Source organism: Haemaphysalis longicornis, unplaced genomic scaffold (genome assembly GCF_048455015.1).
Source record: "Haemaphysalis longicornis isolate Haplotype H1 unplaced genomic scaffold, Haemaphysalis longicornis Haplotype H1 scaffold_9, whole genome shotgun sequence".
NCBI lineage: Eukaryota > Metazoa > Arthropoda > Arachnida > Ixodida > Ixodidae > Haemaphysalis > Haemaphysalis longicornis.
Genome location: NW_027526460.1, coordinates 76,504,345 through 76,519,740, shown reverse-complemented (window position 1 = coordinate 76,519,740; position 15,396 = coordinate 76,504,345). Strand labels below are relative to the sequence as shown.

Below are 15,396 nucleotides of genomic sequence, written 5' to 3'. Positions count from 1 at the left end.
CTTCCGTTGAGACTTGGCCAAAGTGGGGCGATGTTGAAGTCGTTCGAAGGCTTCTGGAGAGAGTACAGTTTCATCTGCGCCCGTGTCTATTTTAAATTTCAACGGTTGTCCTTGTACCATGATGGTAGCTTCCCAGTTGTGGATGCCAGGTGAACTCAAGGTGCCAAGAAACGCACAGCACATTTGGATTCCTGATCGGCGCCTTCAACAATGTCCACCCTTTTGGAGAGGCATACGGACGAAAAATGTCCCTTTTTGTGACACGAGTTGCATTTTGCGTCCTTTGCTGGGCAGGTAGATCGGGAGTGCGAACCTCTACCACACCAACGGCAAGGCCTAGGGGCCTGAGATGTGTTAGCCGTGGGTCTGCCTTGACTCGAATCAGAAGGTGGTTTGCGTGTGTCTTGCCGCTGTGCACGACGTGTAGCGCCCACCTTGTTGACGGTTGGCAGGTCGGGGTGAAGCTCTGCCTGCTGTTGCCTGACCATTTCGAGCTGGCGTGCCGATTCCAGGGCTTTCTGAAGCGTTAGGTCGGGGTCGAGCTGCAGTCTGGCAGACAACTTCTTGTCACGAATACCCACGACTAAGCGGTCACGGACCAGTTGCTCCTGAAGGCTGCCGTACTCACAATGCTGGGACAGTGCGTGAAGCGCCGTCGCAAAGTCTTCGGCAGACTCCCCTTCTTCTTGCACCCGCGTGTTGAAGCGTGCTCGCTCGTAGATCACGTTGCGGCGAGGAATGAAGTATTTCTCGAAGCGGTCCATCACGATGCTAAATTTCTTTGCTTCGTCTGGGGCGAGCTCAAATGTGCTGAAGATGTCCTCAGCCTTGTCCCCCATGATGTAGAGCAAGGCATCTACTTGGTGTTCTTCCGGCTTCGCGCTTAGGCCTGACGTTGTGTAGAAGCGTTCAAACCTTCTCCGCCATTTGGGCCACTCGTTGGGTGAAGAAAAGCAAAAGGGATCGGGAGGCTGAATAATGAACGACGACATACTTGGAAAAGCAACTGAAGGCGTTTCTGTTGGTCGGTGTGGCCTCTGTTTCCCGTGGCTTTGCAGTCACTCCTCTTGATGGAGTCAAAGGCCGCAAGGCCTAACTCGGCGCGGTGTTGCGGCGGTCCGTCGTGGCTTGCTGGGCGTTGTCCAGTTTACCGTGGTCCTTGCAGGCTGGGTTTGTGGCGATGCTCTCACTCATCTTCTGACACCATGTTTTAAGGACGGCCGCAGGTGCACGCCGTAAGCAAGAGGCAGACCCGGGAGCTCCGCGTCACCAGTTTATTACAAGAGCGAACTGTTCTAAAAATCTCTCGCGCTGCCAGTTCACGCGCATTGCCCGCGATGTTGCTGCGGATGCCAATCGACATTGGAGGTTGACCATATAACAGAAGGACCTTAACGTTAACCTTAACGGCGTGCTAAGCAACGTAAAACTTACTGTACCTCACGCTGCGCGTTCCGGTTGACGACGTTAGATATCCACACTTAAAGCTGAGGCTAACTTTGTTGCTTGGGCCGTGAACATCTGGTAGCTGCTGTCACCGTCAGTAATCCACCTGATGTGGTATATATGTTCCTAGGGCACCGAAGCAAATGGGAATTTCGGTTAGGGGTTTCGGGTTTCAAGCAGCCAGTGGGAATTTTGGTGGAAGGCTCTGGCCTCGCTTTTTGGTTATGAGGATAGGAACGCCACTTTTTATGAATGAAGCGTGCGCGTAAAAATGGCAGCGTATAAGCTGACTTCCATGCAAACGGCGGCGAAGGCCGGTAGATTTCATTCCGACGACGAAGCACTAGCACACGGCGAGGGGAACCGAGGTTGCTCCTCACAACCTTCCGAGAAAGGGCAAGCAACTCGCATACGGTCCTACTGGTGTATCGCTGAGAGGGCCGCAACGCTGACCAAGTGTGAGTTGGGATGAGTGCGGAAACTCATCTGACGCCTCTCATCCTGGTGAGACCACCATGCTCACCGCGGCCCCATATCAACCCCCACGACTGTGTGTCTACGAAAGTGCCACAATTGTTGCTGGACGTCCGTACCAAATTTTCGTCGACCTCGCGACAGTTATAACTCATTTTACGCACTCGACACGACGTCGTTAATAAAACATGAACTTCCTTTTTTTCTGAGCCTATGGGTGGTCAGTGTAGTTATGCTGATGTAATGTCAGTTAGCAGTTCGTGACCAGTGAATAATTAAAGGGGAGACACTTTCCTCGCCTATTATTTCACGCCGACGTCTCATGTACAACTTCCAAGAGTGGACTCCCTACTGCAACCTTCAAAACACTGTTCCGGGTTCTTTGACGTGCACGAAAAGGGCGTTAAGTCATCGATAAGTGAAATGCGAACACGAAAATGTGAACCAAAATACGCAAAATTGAAAAATACGGTTAGTGGAGGTTCAATAATGGTTGACTGTTCGTACATTTGAAAAGCCACATTTCCCAACTTTGTCACTGTAATTTCGCCAAGCGTCCATTTGACTTGCATCAAAACAAATCTCGCTATTTGCTAGTTCTTGTTCATATTTTCGTGTTCGCATTTCATTTGTCTATGACTCTACAGTCACGGACCAATGAAATAGGAACACAAAAATACGAACAAAAACACGCACACTTGAAAAAAATACTCTTCGTGGAGGCCCAGTAATGGAGCGCTATTGGTATATCCGGAAAGCCACATTTCTCAACTCTGTTTTTGTAACAAAGACACGCGTCATTCTTACTTGCTCGGAAAGAAATCGCGCTATTTGTGTGTTTTGGTTTATATTTTCGTGATCACGTTTCATTTGTCCATAACTGTACGCGCTGAGAGTCATATTGATGTTTTCTGTCCCTCGGACTTTACTTTAATGTGACGGTCACCACTACACTGTTCTTCCAGGAAATGGCGGAAAAGGTCTCCTTTTCATCCACGCCCCGCTATGCCGTCGACGAGCAACAGCCGCGCGTACAATTCTGGGAAGAAACGGCACGCGTCCGGGCAAAACAAAGTACAGTTAAACCTGGATATAACGAAGTTGACGAAAATTAGCAATTTTTCGTTACATGCAGGTTTTCGTTACGTACAGGCTTGGAGTTAAGGCTCGCGTGAGTGAAGGAGAAACGAAATGAAAATGCTAGGCATAAGTGATGGTGAACTCACCTTTAACGTCTTTATTTCACAATGAAAAACTGCGTGATTGGCTCCTGCTGCTTTCCCAGAAACTTAGTGATTAACCCGCCGCGGTGTCTTAGTGGCTAAGGCGTTGCACTGCTGAGCATGAGGTCGCGGGTTCGATTCCCGGCCGCGGCGGCCGCTTTTCTGATGGAGGCGCAAAGCAGAAACGCCCGTGTGTACGAGATTTCGACGCACGTTAAAGATCCCCAGGTGGTAAAAATTAATCCGGAGCCCTCCACTACAGCGCGCCTCATCGCCTGCGCTGCGTCGGCGCGTTAAACACCGCAAATCAATCAATCAATCAATCAATCAATCAATCAATCAATCAATCAATCAATCAATCAATCAATCAATCAATCAATCAATCAATCAATCAATCAATCAATCAATCAATCAATCAATCAAACTTAGTGCCTACACGGCCCTCCGAAGAAGCAAGGTCGCTGACCCCCGTATTCACAAACGTAACTTAAGTATCTCATTTGCCTTTTGACACTTTTGGGTGCCTTAACTCGTTTCAAGGACAAACTAATGTTGAAAGGGCGCCTTTATGCGAACTTGATGCTCTTTGCCTTAATCCAAATTGTTGGTAGGGTGCTAGCTGGGATACTGTACCAAGCGGCGATATTCATTTTTTGGCCGGCGGAGACAGCGTTTCAAAATTGGGAACTTGTCTTGAAAAGACAAAACGTTTCGTCTTCTGTTAGCAGAACTAATCACCGCCGAACCGACATCACAGATAGCAGTGGAGACGCGCACGTACACGCCGACAGGCAGGCCTATACACAACCGAAACCGCACTGACACTGGCAACGCACGGCAGTTTCCTGTGCGGACGGTGTTCGCGAAATCAGTGCATTTATCCAGCCAATTTTCGAGAAAAGGGGCAAAATACAATGACTCATCAGCGCAGCGATTTATTTCCAAACACATGCAAACACATGGTTGCAAACACATGGGTTTCAATGGGGCTGGCAATAGGGAACTGAAAAACGTCGTTAGATCCAGGAATGCGTTGCATAGAGGTTCGTTACATCCAGGGGCGGTATTCTCGAGTTTTGTCCCTTTTGCGTCCCTTTCAAAAGTGTCCCTTTTGGCGAGCCCTGATTGGCTAAAAGCCAACAACCGGAAGTGACGTAACGCAAGCGCGGCGAACCTACTGTTAATTTTGCTTCATGCTGCCGACGTCCACTTCTTAACCGGAAGTACGTCACGATGAAAGGGACGCAAAAGGGACGTTTTCAAAAGGGACAGTTACGAGAATACCGCCCCAGGTTTGACAGAGCAAGGCGGCGTTGCGCACGCTCGGACACGGAGCGGCAGCGAGCCCGCCATCCACTCACAGCGGAAACAAAAGGACTGCTCTCGCACCGAGGGGAGGTCAAGGGTGGCACAGCACGCGCCAGTCTCGCTTAGGGCGACGAGCGAGGGTCCGCACGGCTCACAAAGGGTCGCCACTTCCGCCACGCGTTGGCGCCGGATGCGATGAGCAACAGCGGCGCCACTCAAGGACTCCAATAATAACGGTCCCGCTACACGCAGTGAAATGTATATCACACGGCCCTTCCCCTCGTAGCCATTTTAAACCGTCTGTACTTGTGTGTGCCCTGGCATAATTGTACGCTCTGGAGGGGATCTCATCGGAGCAGAGCTTTCGCTCCCGTCCACTCGTCTTCTCTGTCTCTGTCTTTCCTGAGCGCTATTTTTATTTTGAAATGTTATCGGGCACGTCGTATGCTTGTTTTCTCAAGGGTGATGTGCTGGGGGTGTTCTTAGGGGATCCGAACATTCTGAACATTTGCAAACGTCCCCTGGGGGAGCTCTTGGTTGCTCTTTTGGGACATTCGAAGTAATACAATTGAACCTCGTTATAAGAGACATGGATGTAAGAGACAAATGGGTATAAGAGACACTATTCACCCACATGGTTGGCTGCCTCTTTTTTCCCATTAAATTGACCTCATTTATAGCAGACATCGGATGTAGAAGACAGTTGGTTATAAGGGACAAGTCATCCTTGAACTTTAATCAATAATCTCGCTTGTAACAGACATTCTAACTGCAGACGCAGTGCCACCAGTTACTAATTGCAGTTGCTTCCATTGTGGAAGCACAGGTGGACGACAGACGCTTGCATTTTAACTTAAGCAAACACACAGTGGTTCAGTGAGCTATGAAAAGACGGTGAGAAGCCCTGCCCATGGAAATGCAACTTACAGATGGGGTTGAAGCTTACTGCCATCCATTGGAGCGCGACCACACATGCAGGCTCTCCCACACACGTAGCTCCCAATCAGCATCGCAGATGTTGAGTCCTGCAAGCGTAATGAATAGCCTGAGCACACAGCGGAAGAAGCTGTGCGCTCTGGCTATTTATCAGGCTTGTGAACTCAACATCTACGATTCATCTTCCACAAACAGTGAAAGGAAAAAAAGCTTGAAGAATCAGTTGTAAAAAACAGTGTAAATACCGTCATGAAGCAAATAAAGATTCAGAACCGTTTCATTATTTGTGGGGGCCAAACATAAATTAGAATGAATCTTTTGCAATGTGCTGTAGCATTCCTTTGAGCTTATTTTAGTCATACGGTGCGCACATTGAACTAGGGTCTGATTAGTAAGTGAAAACATGGTTCCCTGCTTATGAGAGACATCTCGTATAAGAGACAGAAACTGCTCCCCTGCACGTGTCTCTTATAAAGGGGTTCAACTGTCATGACTTTTACACGTATGCTAGTGAACCCTTGTTACCAGGGCAGTTTCGCCAGCGAGGTCTGAGAATGTGGGAATAAAATACGCTCCCCTGCTGAGAGTTGAGTTCTGCTCCAATGCAGAGGTCAGCCCTATCGGGTGTATGTGTATATCTGTACTAATAAATACAGATGAATTGATTGAACTAACTATATCTGTCAGAGCTGCTGGGTCCACGGACTTGAAACTTGGAGGGTAAATTAATTCCCCGGCGCAGCGGCTCACTCAGGCTAGGGTTTTTGACATTTTTCTAACATAAGGTCGTTAGAAATGCTGAAGCAGGTTTTACAGATCCTTTATCACCTCTCAACGTCGTGTGATCACAAGGCCCATTTGCCACAGCAAAGGGGTTCCGCCTCGAAGCTGTCCGCCTCAGGTGACTGTGAAGCCCGTGCAATGCTCAACCAGTATTCCTCTCAAACATCCGCGCCCGTGCACTCCCTGGTTCCGACACTTTACAGGAAGCGGGGCGTTATTACATGTAGCACCTCTGAACTCGTTACCTTCGGGAAGGATATGGGACGGACGTGACCCTTCAACTTGAGATGGATACTGACGAATACAAGAAAAAAATAGCCAGGAATGATGCACAGGTGCTGCTCGATGTGCCGGGTAAATTGTCAGGCGCGGTAAAGGGTCGACAGAAACGGCAGACAAAAACACGTAGAGCAGCGTTTGAAGCGAGCCTTCTTATGTAATACACACGCGTGTTGGAGCTGTTTCACGTGTACTTACAAGGAGGTTAACACTTGAGTTGATAGGCGTGGAAGGAACGCGAGCGCAGGTGGAGTTGAAACTCGAAGAGGCGCGTGTATGTGCGCACGTCCATACTGACGTCAGAACAATGCTTGGCGCCTTCGAGATGAGCAAAGTGCATGCGTGCCATGCGTTGCGTACGCGATGATCAAGACGGACGCGTGCGGATACATGTAATTTAGGTTTTAGGCGCTGCAGCGCATTTGCGGGTCACTTTTGACCGGGTAGAATGCAAGTCCGATGGGAAATGAAGGGGCTGTAATGGTCCTTTCGTTTCTTTGTTTCGTCTAGCTTGCGTTAAGTAGGCCGTACATTAAGCATCGCTTCTGACGCCAGTTATAACGAGCTCAGCTAATGAAACAAAAAATGCCAATTTTTTCTGAGTACATTGTATCACATAAAAAAATTCCTCGGGGCATTTAAGTCTTCTTACGTGCTTTAAACGGGAAAGTAATAGCGCTATAGCTTGCGCTGGCGATCCTTTACAGCCACATCTCGTGTGTCTTGCTGGTATACCCTGAAGCTACCGTAAAAACAAATATTCATAGTTTCTCATTACGGTGTGCGGCAACCCATGAAGTGACCTGAATTTTCGCTGTTTTAATTTCTCACCTTCTTCCACGATGATGAGATCCCAGTCCGAATTTGCCAATCCCCCAGAAAGGGTACGCACGTCTGTTCTCTTGGCTGCAACCGGAGAAACGAAGTTGAAGAGAGGAACGCGCCCATAAGGGAGGTGTAAGTATGCGGCAGCCTGACGTCTCCATTGCGTATTGAACTGGCTGTCGTTACCCTTACCCTCGAATTTTGGGGAGTTACGTCATTAACCGGTACCCGTAGCGTGCGTCACAATTTGACGCTACTTGGCCCAGCGATAGGATCAACGTTACGGTTACCTTCGCTAAGGCTGAATGTAGGCATAACAACATTCCCGCATGCGCACTCAAGGGGGTTGGCAAGTGACGATGGGGCTCTTCGATTTACCATCTCGGGCACACCGCGGATAGTCCGCGGGTAGCCCGAGGATTCCCCGAAGCCATAGGGATACGTGGGAAAATCGAATGCCGGACTGCTTCTCGGGGAGTCCGCGGTGAGTCCGAGACGCAAAATCGAAGAGCCTCGATGCTAGCTGCCGTTAGAAGCTCAGGACAGATTCTGACAGGCAGTGCCTATTCTGAGGAGCAGTGAATGATGATGATCACGAACAAGGCGTAATTTGCAACGCTATTCTGTGGACCAAACCACAGGTTTATTCAGGTTTATTCGATAGACCGTACCACAGTATAGTTGATTATTCGTCTATATCAACCTGAAAGATGCCAATCCCCACTTATCTGCATACATAATGCATAGAATTGACTTAAGAAAACAGGATACCGCAAAAAATTCAGCTGGAAAGAAACACTACATAACTGCTGGGGATGGAACCAAGATGCGTTAGCGCCAAAACCAAATACTCTGCCACAGCTGGGACACGGATGCCGTAGCTCAAAATAGAACATAACCATCAAATCTGGACCTCGAAATAAAGATGGACATTATTCAGTGGTCTGGCCCACAGAATAGGCAGCGCGATTTTACTGCAACTACATTTGTTTTCGGCGTGAAACGTGAGCATAGCCACATCCAATTCTGCTGACACGACCATTTAGGGGAGTTGGACATTCATGACGACAGCTGCCGTCTGAGGCTCAAGCCGATACACCAATCCAAATGTCCAGTAATGCATGAGCGGCCAGCCGACCAAGCCTGCTCACTGCTTCCACGTCCGCTCCGCCGCCTTCACAATTTCTGTTCTAAAATGGTTACTTCTTTACCTCAGCACATTTCAGCAGTCTTTTTTTGTACTTTCTGGTACCTTGAACTCGGTTAAAAAGCGGGCACTAGGGGGCAACAGCAATGAACGCCCCCGCGAAGACGCGTTTCGATCCGGGGCAGAATCGCGATGACATTGCCTGCCAGCGATGGCTGGAAGAGAGAGCCACAGCGCCGTTGGAGGCCAGCGGAATTCGGGAGTTAGGATTGCCGCATTCCTTCATCCCTCTTTTTTATACCGAATAAAAATATTTTAACTCAGATCATGAACATACACGCAACCTTTTTTGTGCGTTATTTACGTTTTACGAATATAGATTGTTTCAGCATCTTTAATAATTAGACACCGGATTTTAGGAAAATGCTTATTTTATCCTTGCGCTCCTGTCGCCCCACTTTGATATCTGAGCATGAAGAAGATGTTTACTAACAGGTGTTTTTATAGTGCCTATAAATGCCTATTTTGGAAATCGGTGCATATGTGAACCTTCACTATTTATCCTCAATTTTCGCTTTCGATTGCAGCCTGAGATCGTTATTCGTGTTGCTGGGCGGCATGTTCCGGGAAGCACACTAGGAGCTCAGTGGCGACTAAGCCACTCACCGAATGTTCCAACGCACAATTTCTTTCTAATAACATCTGTCGACGTCGAGAGTTCCTTCTCAGTCTGCAAGCTCAGTCTCAATGACAAGAGACAAAATTTAGAATCCAAAAATCTGGAGATAGTTTGCCATTATTGTCACAATTTTCACAGTGACTCTTATGCTGTGTTCCGCGTATTCTACAAAAAGATTTCTTCAAAGACGGGCAGTCATATCCTCGTTCCTGGAAGCATTTCCAAATAAATATTTTCACCGCAACGGTTGAGCACCCAACACGCCTTTGTTAGCCCACCATTATTAGATTGGCGAGTTCGCACGAAGATTATGGCGAAACATCACTTCGGGGCGGCATTTCCTTCCGCCTAAGAATTTACACTGTCGACGGGCTCTAAAATAAGGTTTTTCCGTTAAAAATATGTTCGGCTGCTAAACACTTTTTCAGAAATGCTCTTCAAATGTGCAGAAGTGTTTTTGGCAGTGTTGGGACGTCTTGTCTGTACCATTGAGATAATATTATTGTGTAACAGAAAATTGCCAAAGCTGCTTTTAATTTCTTAAAAATTTGTCACTTCCCGACCGTTTTTTATTTGTCTGTTTTTGTTGTGTCACAATGTAATTGCGAAACAACACTTTCTTTAGAGAGTGTTCTCAGCTTTAAAGTTTTTTTTTTTGTTCATGCCTTTTTCGCGGTATGCGACGTACGGGCAAGCGAAAGTGGCCATTGTGCAATTGAGCCATTGAGCAGTACTCTTGGGGAATTAAGCCAATTTGACGTCATTAGTGTAGCAGTTTTGTGGGACAATTGAATGGATATCTTCAACTGTTGATGCCGTTGTGTGATCAGAAACAATTACATTTTTCCTTTTTCCTGTTGTAGATACTGGTCGCGCACGTCTTCATGTGAAATTATTCGTATTTATGTTTATATTTATAGTGCCTGAAATTGGGACGTTGTAGGCCTAGAACGTTGTTTTCCCTGCCCATTTTTGGCGCCGAAAACGCGTCTTTTAGTGCCTACAAATCCCGCCTCTATTCATAACATTTTACCCTGTGTGTTTGCCTGAAGCAAAATGCATTCACACACACCGGAGGCTGGCAAATAACGGGAGCGGTATTGAACCGCAACAAAGCAAAAGATAAATCCCCTAAGTCTAATGACGACGATGGTAGAAACGCGGCGCTTTTTTGCGTGCGAAATTCAAATGGCGAAGCGCCAACGTCAAAGCCGCGGCAATGAAAGAGTGAGTGCATAATTTTTATTGTGCCCGAGAGGAAGGAGAGGGAAGAAGGGAGGTGGGAGCCCCCGTCATTAGCGTCAACGATCAAAGTGAAAACTCCCTCACGAGAAAGATGAGCTACCCCTTGTCGTTGTTCAAAACAAATAATTCAAATTCACTTTAAAATACAAACTGGTTTGACCGTGTCGGAATGGCTCAATTGTGTACACGCCGCCTCCATAATGCCAGGGACCCATGTTCGATTTCGACCGCGGCAAACATTTTTTAGTGTGTAATCACCACCACCACCACCATCATCATCATCATCATCATCATCATCATCATCAGCAGCAGCAGCAGCAGCAGCAGCAGCAGCAGCAGCAGCAGCAGCAGCAGCAGCAGCAGCAGCAGCAGCAGGTGCCTCATCATTTTGTAAAGTTGGCTTTTAGATGCAAATGCATCTCATTCACTCGCCTTGTCCATGCAGCGTCGTCGGCGTTGTTGTCGTCCGCACCTCCCCCCTTCTCCTCGCCGCGCGAGCTGCGCTCTCCGCCACTCACCCCCTCTCCTCTCCGATGCCCCTCTCTCGCGAGGGGCATTGGATTGGATTCGAATGGATAGACCCTTTGCAAAAAGGCGGACAACACTGAGAATTCAGCGGTGGTAACACTGGTGGTGAACGTGACGACGCCATTAGAAAGGAAGCAGGTCGTAGCAACGCCGTTGCGGTTGCACGTTTTCGCCCACGGCTTCACGAGTCTGTTGCCCCATCGCCGTAGTCATATTTCTCTCCTAGAGTGGTGCTTTGCGCTACCTTTCGAAGATTAACGCTGGTCAAATCGCTTACGCTTATCTACCTCGCTGCACAACAGTTCGTCTGGGGCGAGTCGAGACGCGCCCAGGCTTCTTTTCTCCTATTTCTTCTGTGTTTGTTTCTTCCTCTGAGTTCCTCTCAAGGTCGACTGCCTCTGCTCGCTGCTGACGAACGCGTGCGACCTATCGCTCCCGCATTAGCACCGCATTCACCGACTGAAAAATTAAGCGCCGCAAGTACTGAGGCGGTGAATCGCAAACATGACCTGTAGCAGAGACATCAAAATCAGTTTCATTATGCATGCTTTGGTCATTTTCGCGAATAGTTTTGAAAGTTCGAACATACGCAAAGTGAGCGCTCAGCAGAGACGGACCCTTCATAGCCCGTTCATAGCGGCCAGCCGCAGCTACCACGGAGCAAGAGCGCATCGATTAAACACAGTTAAAACTCGACAACCAAACAAGGAGGCAGCGCTAAGGCTATTTTTTATTAGCAACAAATCCTACCTTTGCTTGCTGCTGTTTGTCAACACTGACGATGGCGTAACGTAGGTCTCCACGCTGACGTATGATCGCTCGTACTCGTAGGACCTTTCAGTGGTCGATCTCGAAGAAAGAACTCCTGAATATGCCACTCTTCTATCGAAGGAAGGGCGGCAAAGTTATTTTCCCATCCTGCAGTGGGAAACACCACTTCGCGGGACGCGTATGCAATTACGTGGGCGGTGGACGGTAGCTACTCCATAGAAACTCTGTGCTCGCAGCCTTTTCGCTTCCTTTCTAATGGCGGCGCAGCGGTTGCACAGTGTTGCCAGAGTGGCTTGCTGCTTTTCCGCCAACGATTTGGCCATTTTGCAAAGGGTCTATTGGCTTGGCTTGGCTTGGATTGGATTGGATTTGGATTGGATTGGAATAAAGTGGATTGTGTTGGATTGTGTTGCGTCATAGCCGCGGCAGACACACTGGCGCCGGCGCATTTGCAGTACTCTCTCTTCCACGGTCTCCTCTCCTTCGGGCGCGCTGCGCATATAAGCGGTGTGCCGCTCTCCGGCGGCCTTTCGGTCGACGGTTGCTCTCCGCTTGCGCTTGAACCCCCCCCTCAGCGTCGCATCACACCATGGTTCCCGCGAGGGGAGGTGGGCGTAATTTTGCAACAGAGTGTTTTAGGTAACAATACCGCCACCAGAGAGACAAAGTACGCTTCCCTTTGAAAAATTCTGTGCATGCTCTGAACTTTCTAAGACTGTGAAGGCGAAAGCGTTGTTGGACATATCCATATGCTTTTAAACTTTCTGTCGAACGTTGCGGCTGCTCCCGCCACCATTTGACCACCCCGTGGAGAGGACCTTCCACCGCTCGTTCCGCTCGCTTGCCATCGCTAAGAGCCTCCTGTTGATTTCCTATTGAACTTTCATTCGAACTGGGCAGCCGAGCCCACCACGACGTGATCAGCCCACTGGACAGCACCCTCCGAAGCTCGTTGCGCTCGATTGTTGTCGCCAGCACACTCCTGTTGAACTGCAGTCGAATATTCTGTTAAACAGAGCAGCCGCGGCCGGAACCACTTGACCAGCCCCGTGGACAGCACCTTCCTAAGCTTGCTCCGCTAGCTGCAGAAATGGCGCGCTAAGTCACCCTTTTTTGGAGCCCTCCTCCCGCACTGCTGTTCGCCTCTCCTGGCGCCTGGTCCCCGACTCACGGTGCGCAGCTCCTGCAACTTCAATACTGATTTTCTTGTACCACCTTTTTTCTGAACATCACAACGCGCGTGCTTAAAGCACCAAGATTTATGGCTTTCGCTTTAAAGATTACGCATAATTTCAATCTCGATCGCAGCACCATTTCCAGCGCGACAAAGATTTCAAGATTTAGTGCTGCACCGGTTGGTCTCTCGACAATGAACCATTTACTGTTTGCATGTCATTGTTTGAATCTTTGAAAGGCCCCGAATAAAATAAGGAGGCCTGTAAAAAACAGCGTAAAACGCACGGCTAGGGTAGAAGGGTTTCGATAATTTGCTAAACGGCAAACAGGACTTCAATACGAGAATAACAGACTTCCGAGAATGCCTAATAGAGAAAGATCAGACGGCACAGTTTTGGTGCAATAGCGAACGAAAACACTGTACACGTTCGAGTTCTTGTTCTGCCTCGCAACCAGTAGCTCGTTCCTAGTTTCTCATTATTTAGTTCCCTGCTTCCTTCACCGAAGTTCCACAGAAGCAGCATTGGCAAGCCTGCGCGGTGGTCAAACATATCAGTTCCGATGTCTGAATGGTCGGAACAGACGTGCTCTGAACGCTTCCGGCATCAAGTTGACGCGGGAGCGGCGCTTGTAGATAGCCGACCTAACTGGACCTTTCGGCAACGAAACCAGCGACTCAACGAGGTAACGGTCCGGTTGCACGAAGCCGGATATGCTCGGCCACGTGGTAGAAAAGAGTCTGCCGGCTGTAATGGTGACGCCGGAGATGTGGGAAGGCAAGTAGCATGCGGCCACAGCGGCTAGCGACGTCATAACGGCTGTGATGCCCAGTGCGACGTCTTCGCGCTTCTGTAGTACCAGAGAGAACGCAGCATGCCCCGCTTTGTCGGAAAAAACGCCAAAAGCGAAGCACGTCGAAACCACCATACATCGCATCCTGGTTGGGTACAAGCTGATCGTTATGTAGAAGAGGAACGCTGTAGGCAGGTGGATCGACAGCCGCATAGTTACGTGCAGGACGGTATGCACCAGTGGCGCTTCCCTGTCCGTCAGCGCGAAGAGAAGCGCTGACGAGGCGCTGAAGACTAGCAGGGACGTCCTCACTGCGGGCGTGACTCGTCGACCACCCTTGAGAAGTGGCCACACAAGCATAAACATGGGTACCAAGAGGAGAGTCGTGCCGACGCTCACGGGTCGGCTGACAAGCTTTCCAAATCCAGTTGTATAGTGGCTGTACGTCCACCCTACGACGAGCCAGACGAAAGCGATCAGAAGGAACCGCCTCCAGCGTGGCGTCGGAAAAACAGAAGCAAGGTCACCTTCCTCCCCTGGCAAACGAGACTTCTTCAGGTGCGTCCTGAGCAGCGTGGAGCATTCCTTGCTCGGCTTGCCGTTGAAGCGTGCCACCTCGCGGACGACACGATCAGCCTCGTCGATGTTTTGCTTGGCCAGCAGCCAGGCTGGTGACTCCTCCAGGGTGAAGTAGGTGGCGAGAAGCGCCGGGCCCAAGGCGGCTATTAGCAGCTGAGACATGGACCAGCCGACTTTAAAGTACTCCACGAAAAACAGGTAGACCTCCCCGAAAACAGTAGCGAGGGCCAGAGCGACCGTGCAGTATGCCAGTCTCCTGTCCGGCGTCGTGACCTCGTAGAGAACTACGAAGAGAGAGACCAGCGACGTTGACGTGGCCGCCGCTATGGCCCGCGTCACTATGAAGGTCTGTAAGTCGACAGCAAGGCTACTCGTAACGAGCGTGAGGAGGAGGGCTGTCAGCGCGACGAAGGAGACCGTCTTGCGGCCAATGTGGTCCGCTGCTGCGCCGGCCACCGGAAGCGACAAGATCATGGCGGCAGAGTTCACGAAAGAAGCCACGTCGCTCAGATAGGCCCTGTGGCACACGAGGCTCCACTCGCTCACCACAGTGTTGCCGTACTCGCTCAGGTTGAACTCCCACGCGGTGCAGGCCACGACGCGAGCGGACAGCCCTCCGTCGGGCGGGTCGCGCACCGTGCAGCGGCTGTAGCTGCCGTTTGCGCTCCGAGGGATGGCGAACTGCTTCCACGCGCCCACACTCATGTGGGCGAACTCCTTGGGGCGCCGGCACCAGTGGTCCATCTCGCGTGACGAGAGCCCGAAGAGCGTATACTGTATGAATAAGACTCCACCGGCAACCGTCGTGATGAGCAGGACCAACAGTTGGAATGGTCCGTTGCCGAATGGGGTGCACTCGGAGTCGCGCGGTTCCTCTCCGGTGTAAGGATCTGTAGTGAAGTGCGTGCGCTTCGACTTCTTCGCAACGGTGGGCGTTGTTTGGGACAATGACATCCTCATGCGTTTGGTTGGCAATTTGCGTGAGAATAAATGATGGCCGCCGTTCCTTGCGACTTCTTCTTTCTCATTTACCCTAGCAGAACCTAGCAATGCTCCCTAGTGTCAAAATTCACATCAGCTGGCCCCCGAAAATCCGCTCAACACACGCTGTTGTGCTACAAATTTACGGGGACACGTTCTTCAATCTTCAAGAGATATCAGAGATGATTCTGGATGGTGGATTTTGAATAGATATTTTACGACCC

General features: G+C 49.7%; 1 protein-coding gene across 1 annotated transcript; it reads right to left on the bottom strand.

The window, feature by feature from the left end:
* Positions 1-2,909: 2,909 nt before the first annotated feature.
* LOC144153265 (solute carrier family 22 member 7-like) lies at positions 2,910-15,145 on the bottom strand. The gene is made up of 3 exons (XM_077684916.1): positions 13,750-15,145; positions 7,281-7,355; positions 2,910-2,959 (listed from the first exon to the last, which is right to left on the bottom strand). The coding sequence occupies exons 1-3, from the start codon at positions 15,143-15,145 to the stop codon at positions 2,910-2,912; spliced, it is 1,521 nt and encodes a 506-aa protein (XP_077541042.1).
* Between the last annotated feature and the right edge of the window lie 251 nt (positions 15,146-15,396).

Excerpts from the sequence above, each read along its gene's own strand:
- LOC144153265 (XM_077684916.1), bottom strand. The coding sequence starts at position 15,145 with ATGTCATTGTCCCAAACAACGCCCACCGTTGCGAAGAAGTCGAAGCGC. Across the intron at positions 7,356-13,749 it reads GTACCCAACCAGGATGCGAT|CCAAGAGAACAGACGTGCGT; the intron begins GTATGGTGGTTT and ends CTCCGGTTGCAG. Across the intron at positions 2,960-7,280 it reads TCTCATCATCGTGGAAGAAG|AATTGTACGCGCGGCTGTTG; the intron begins GTGAGAAATTAA and ends GTTTCTTCCCAG.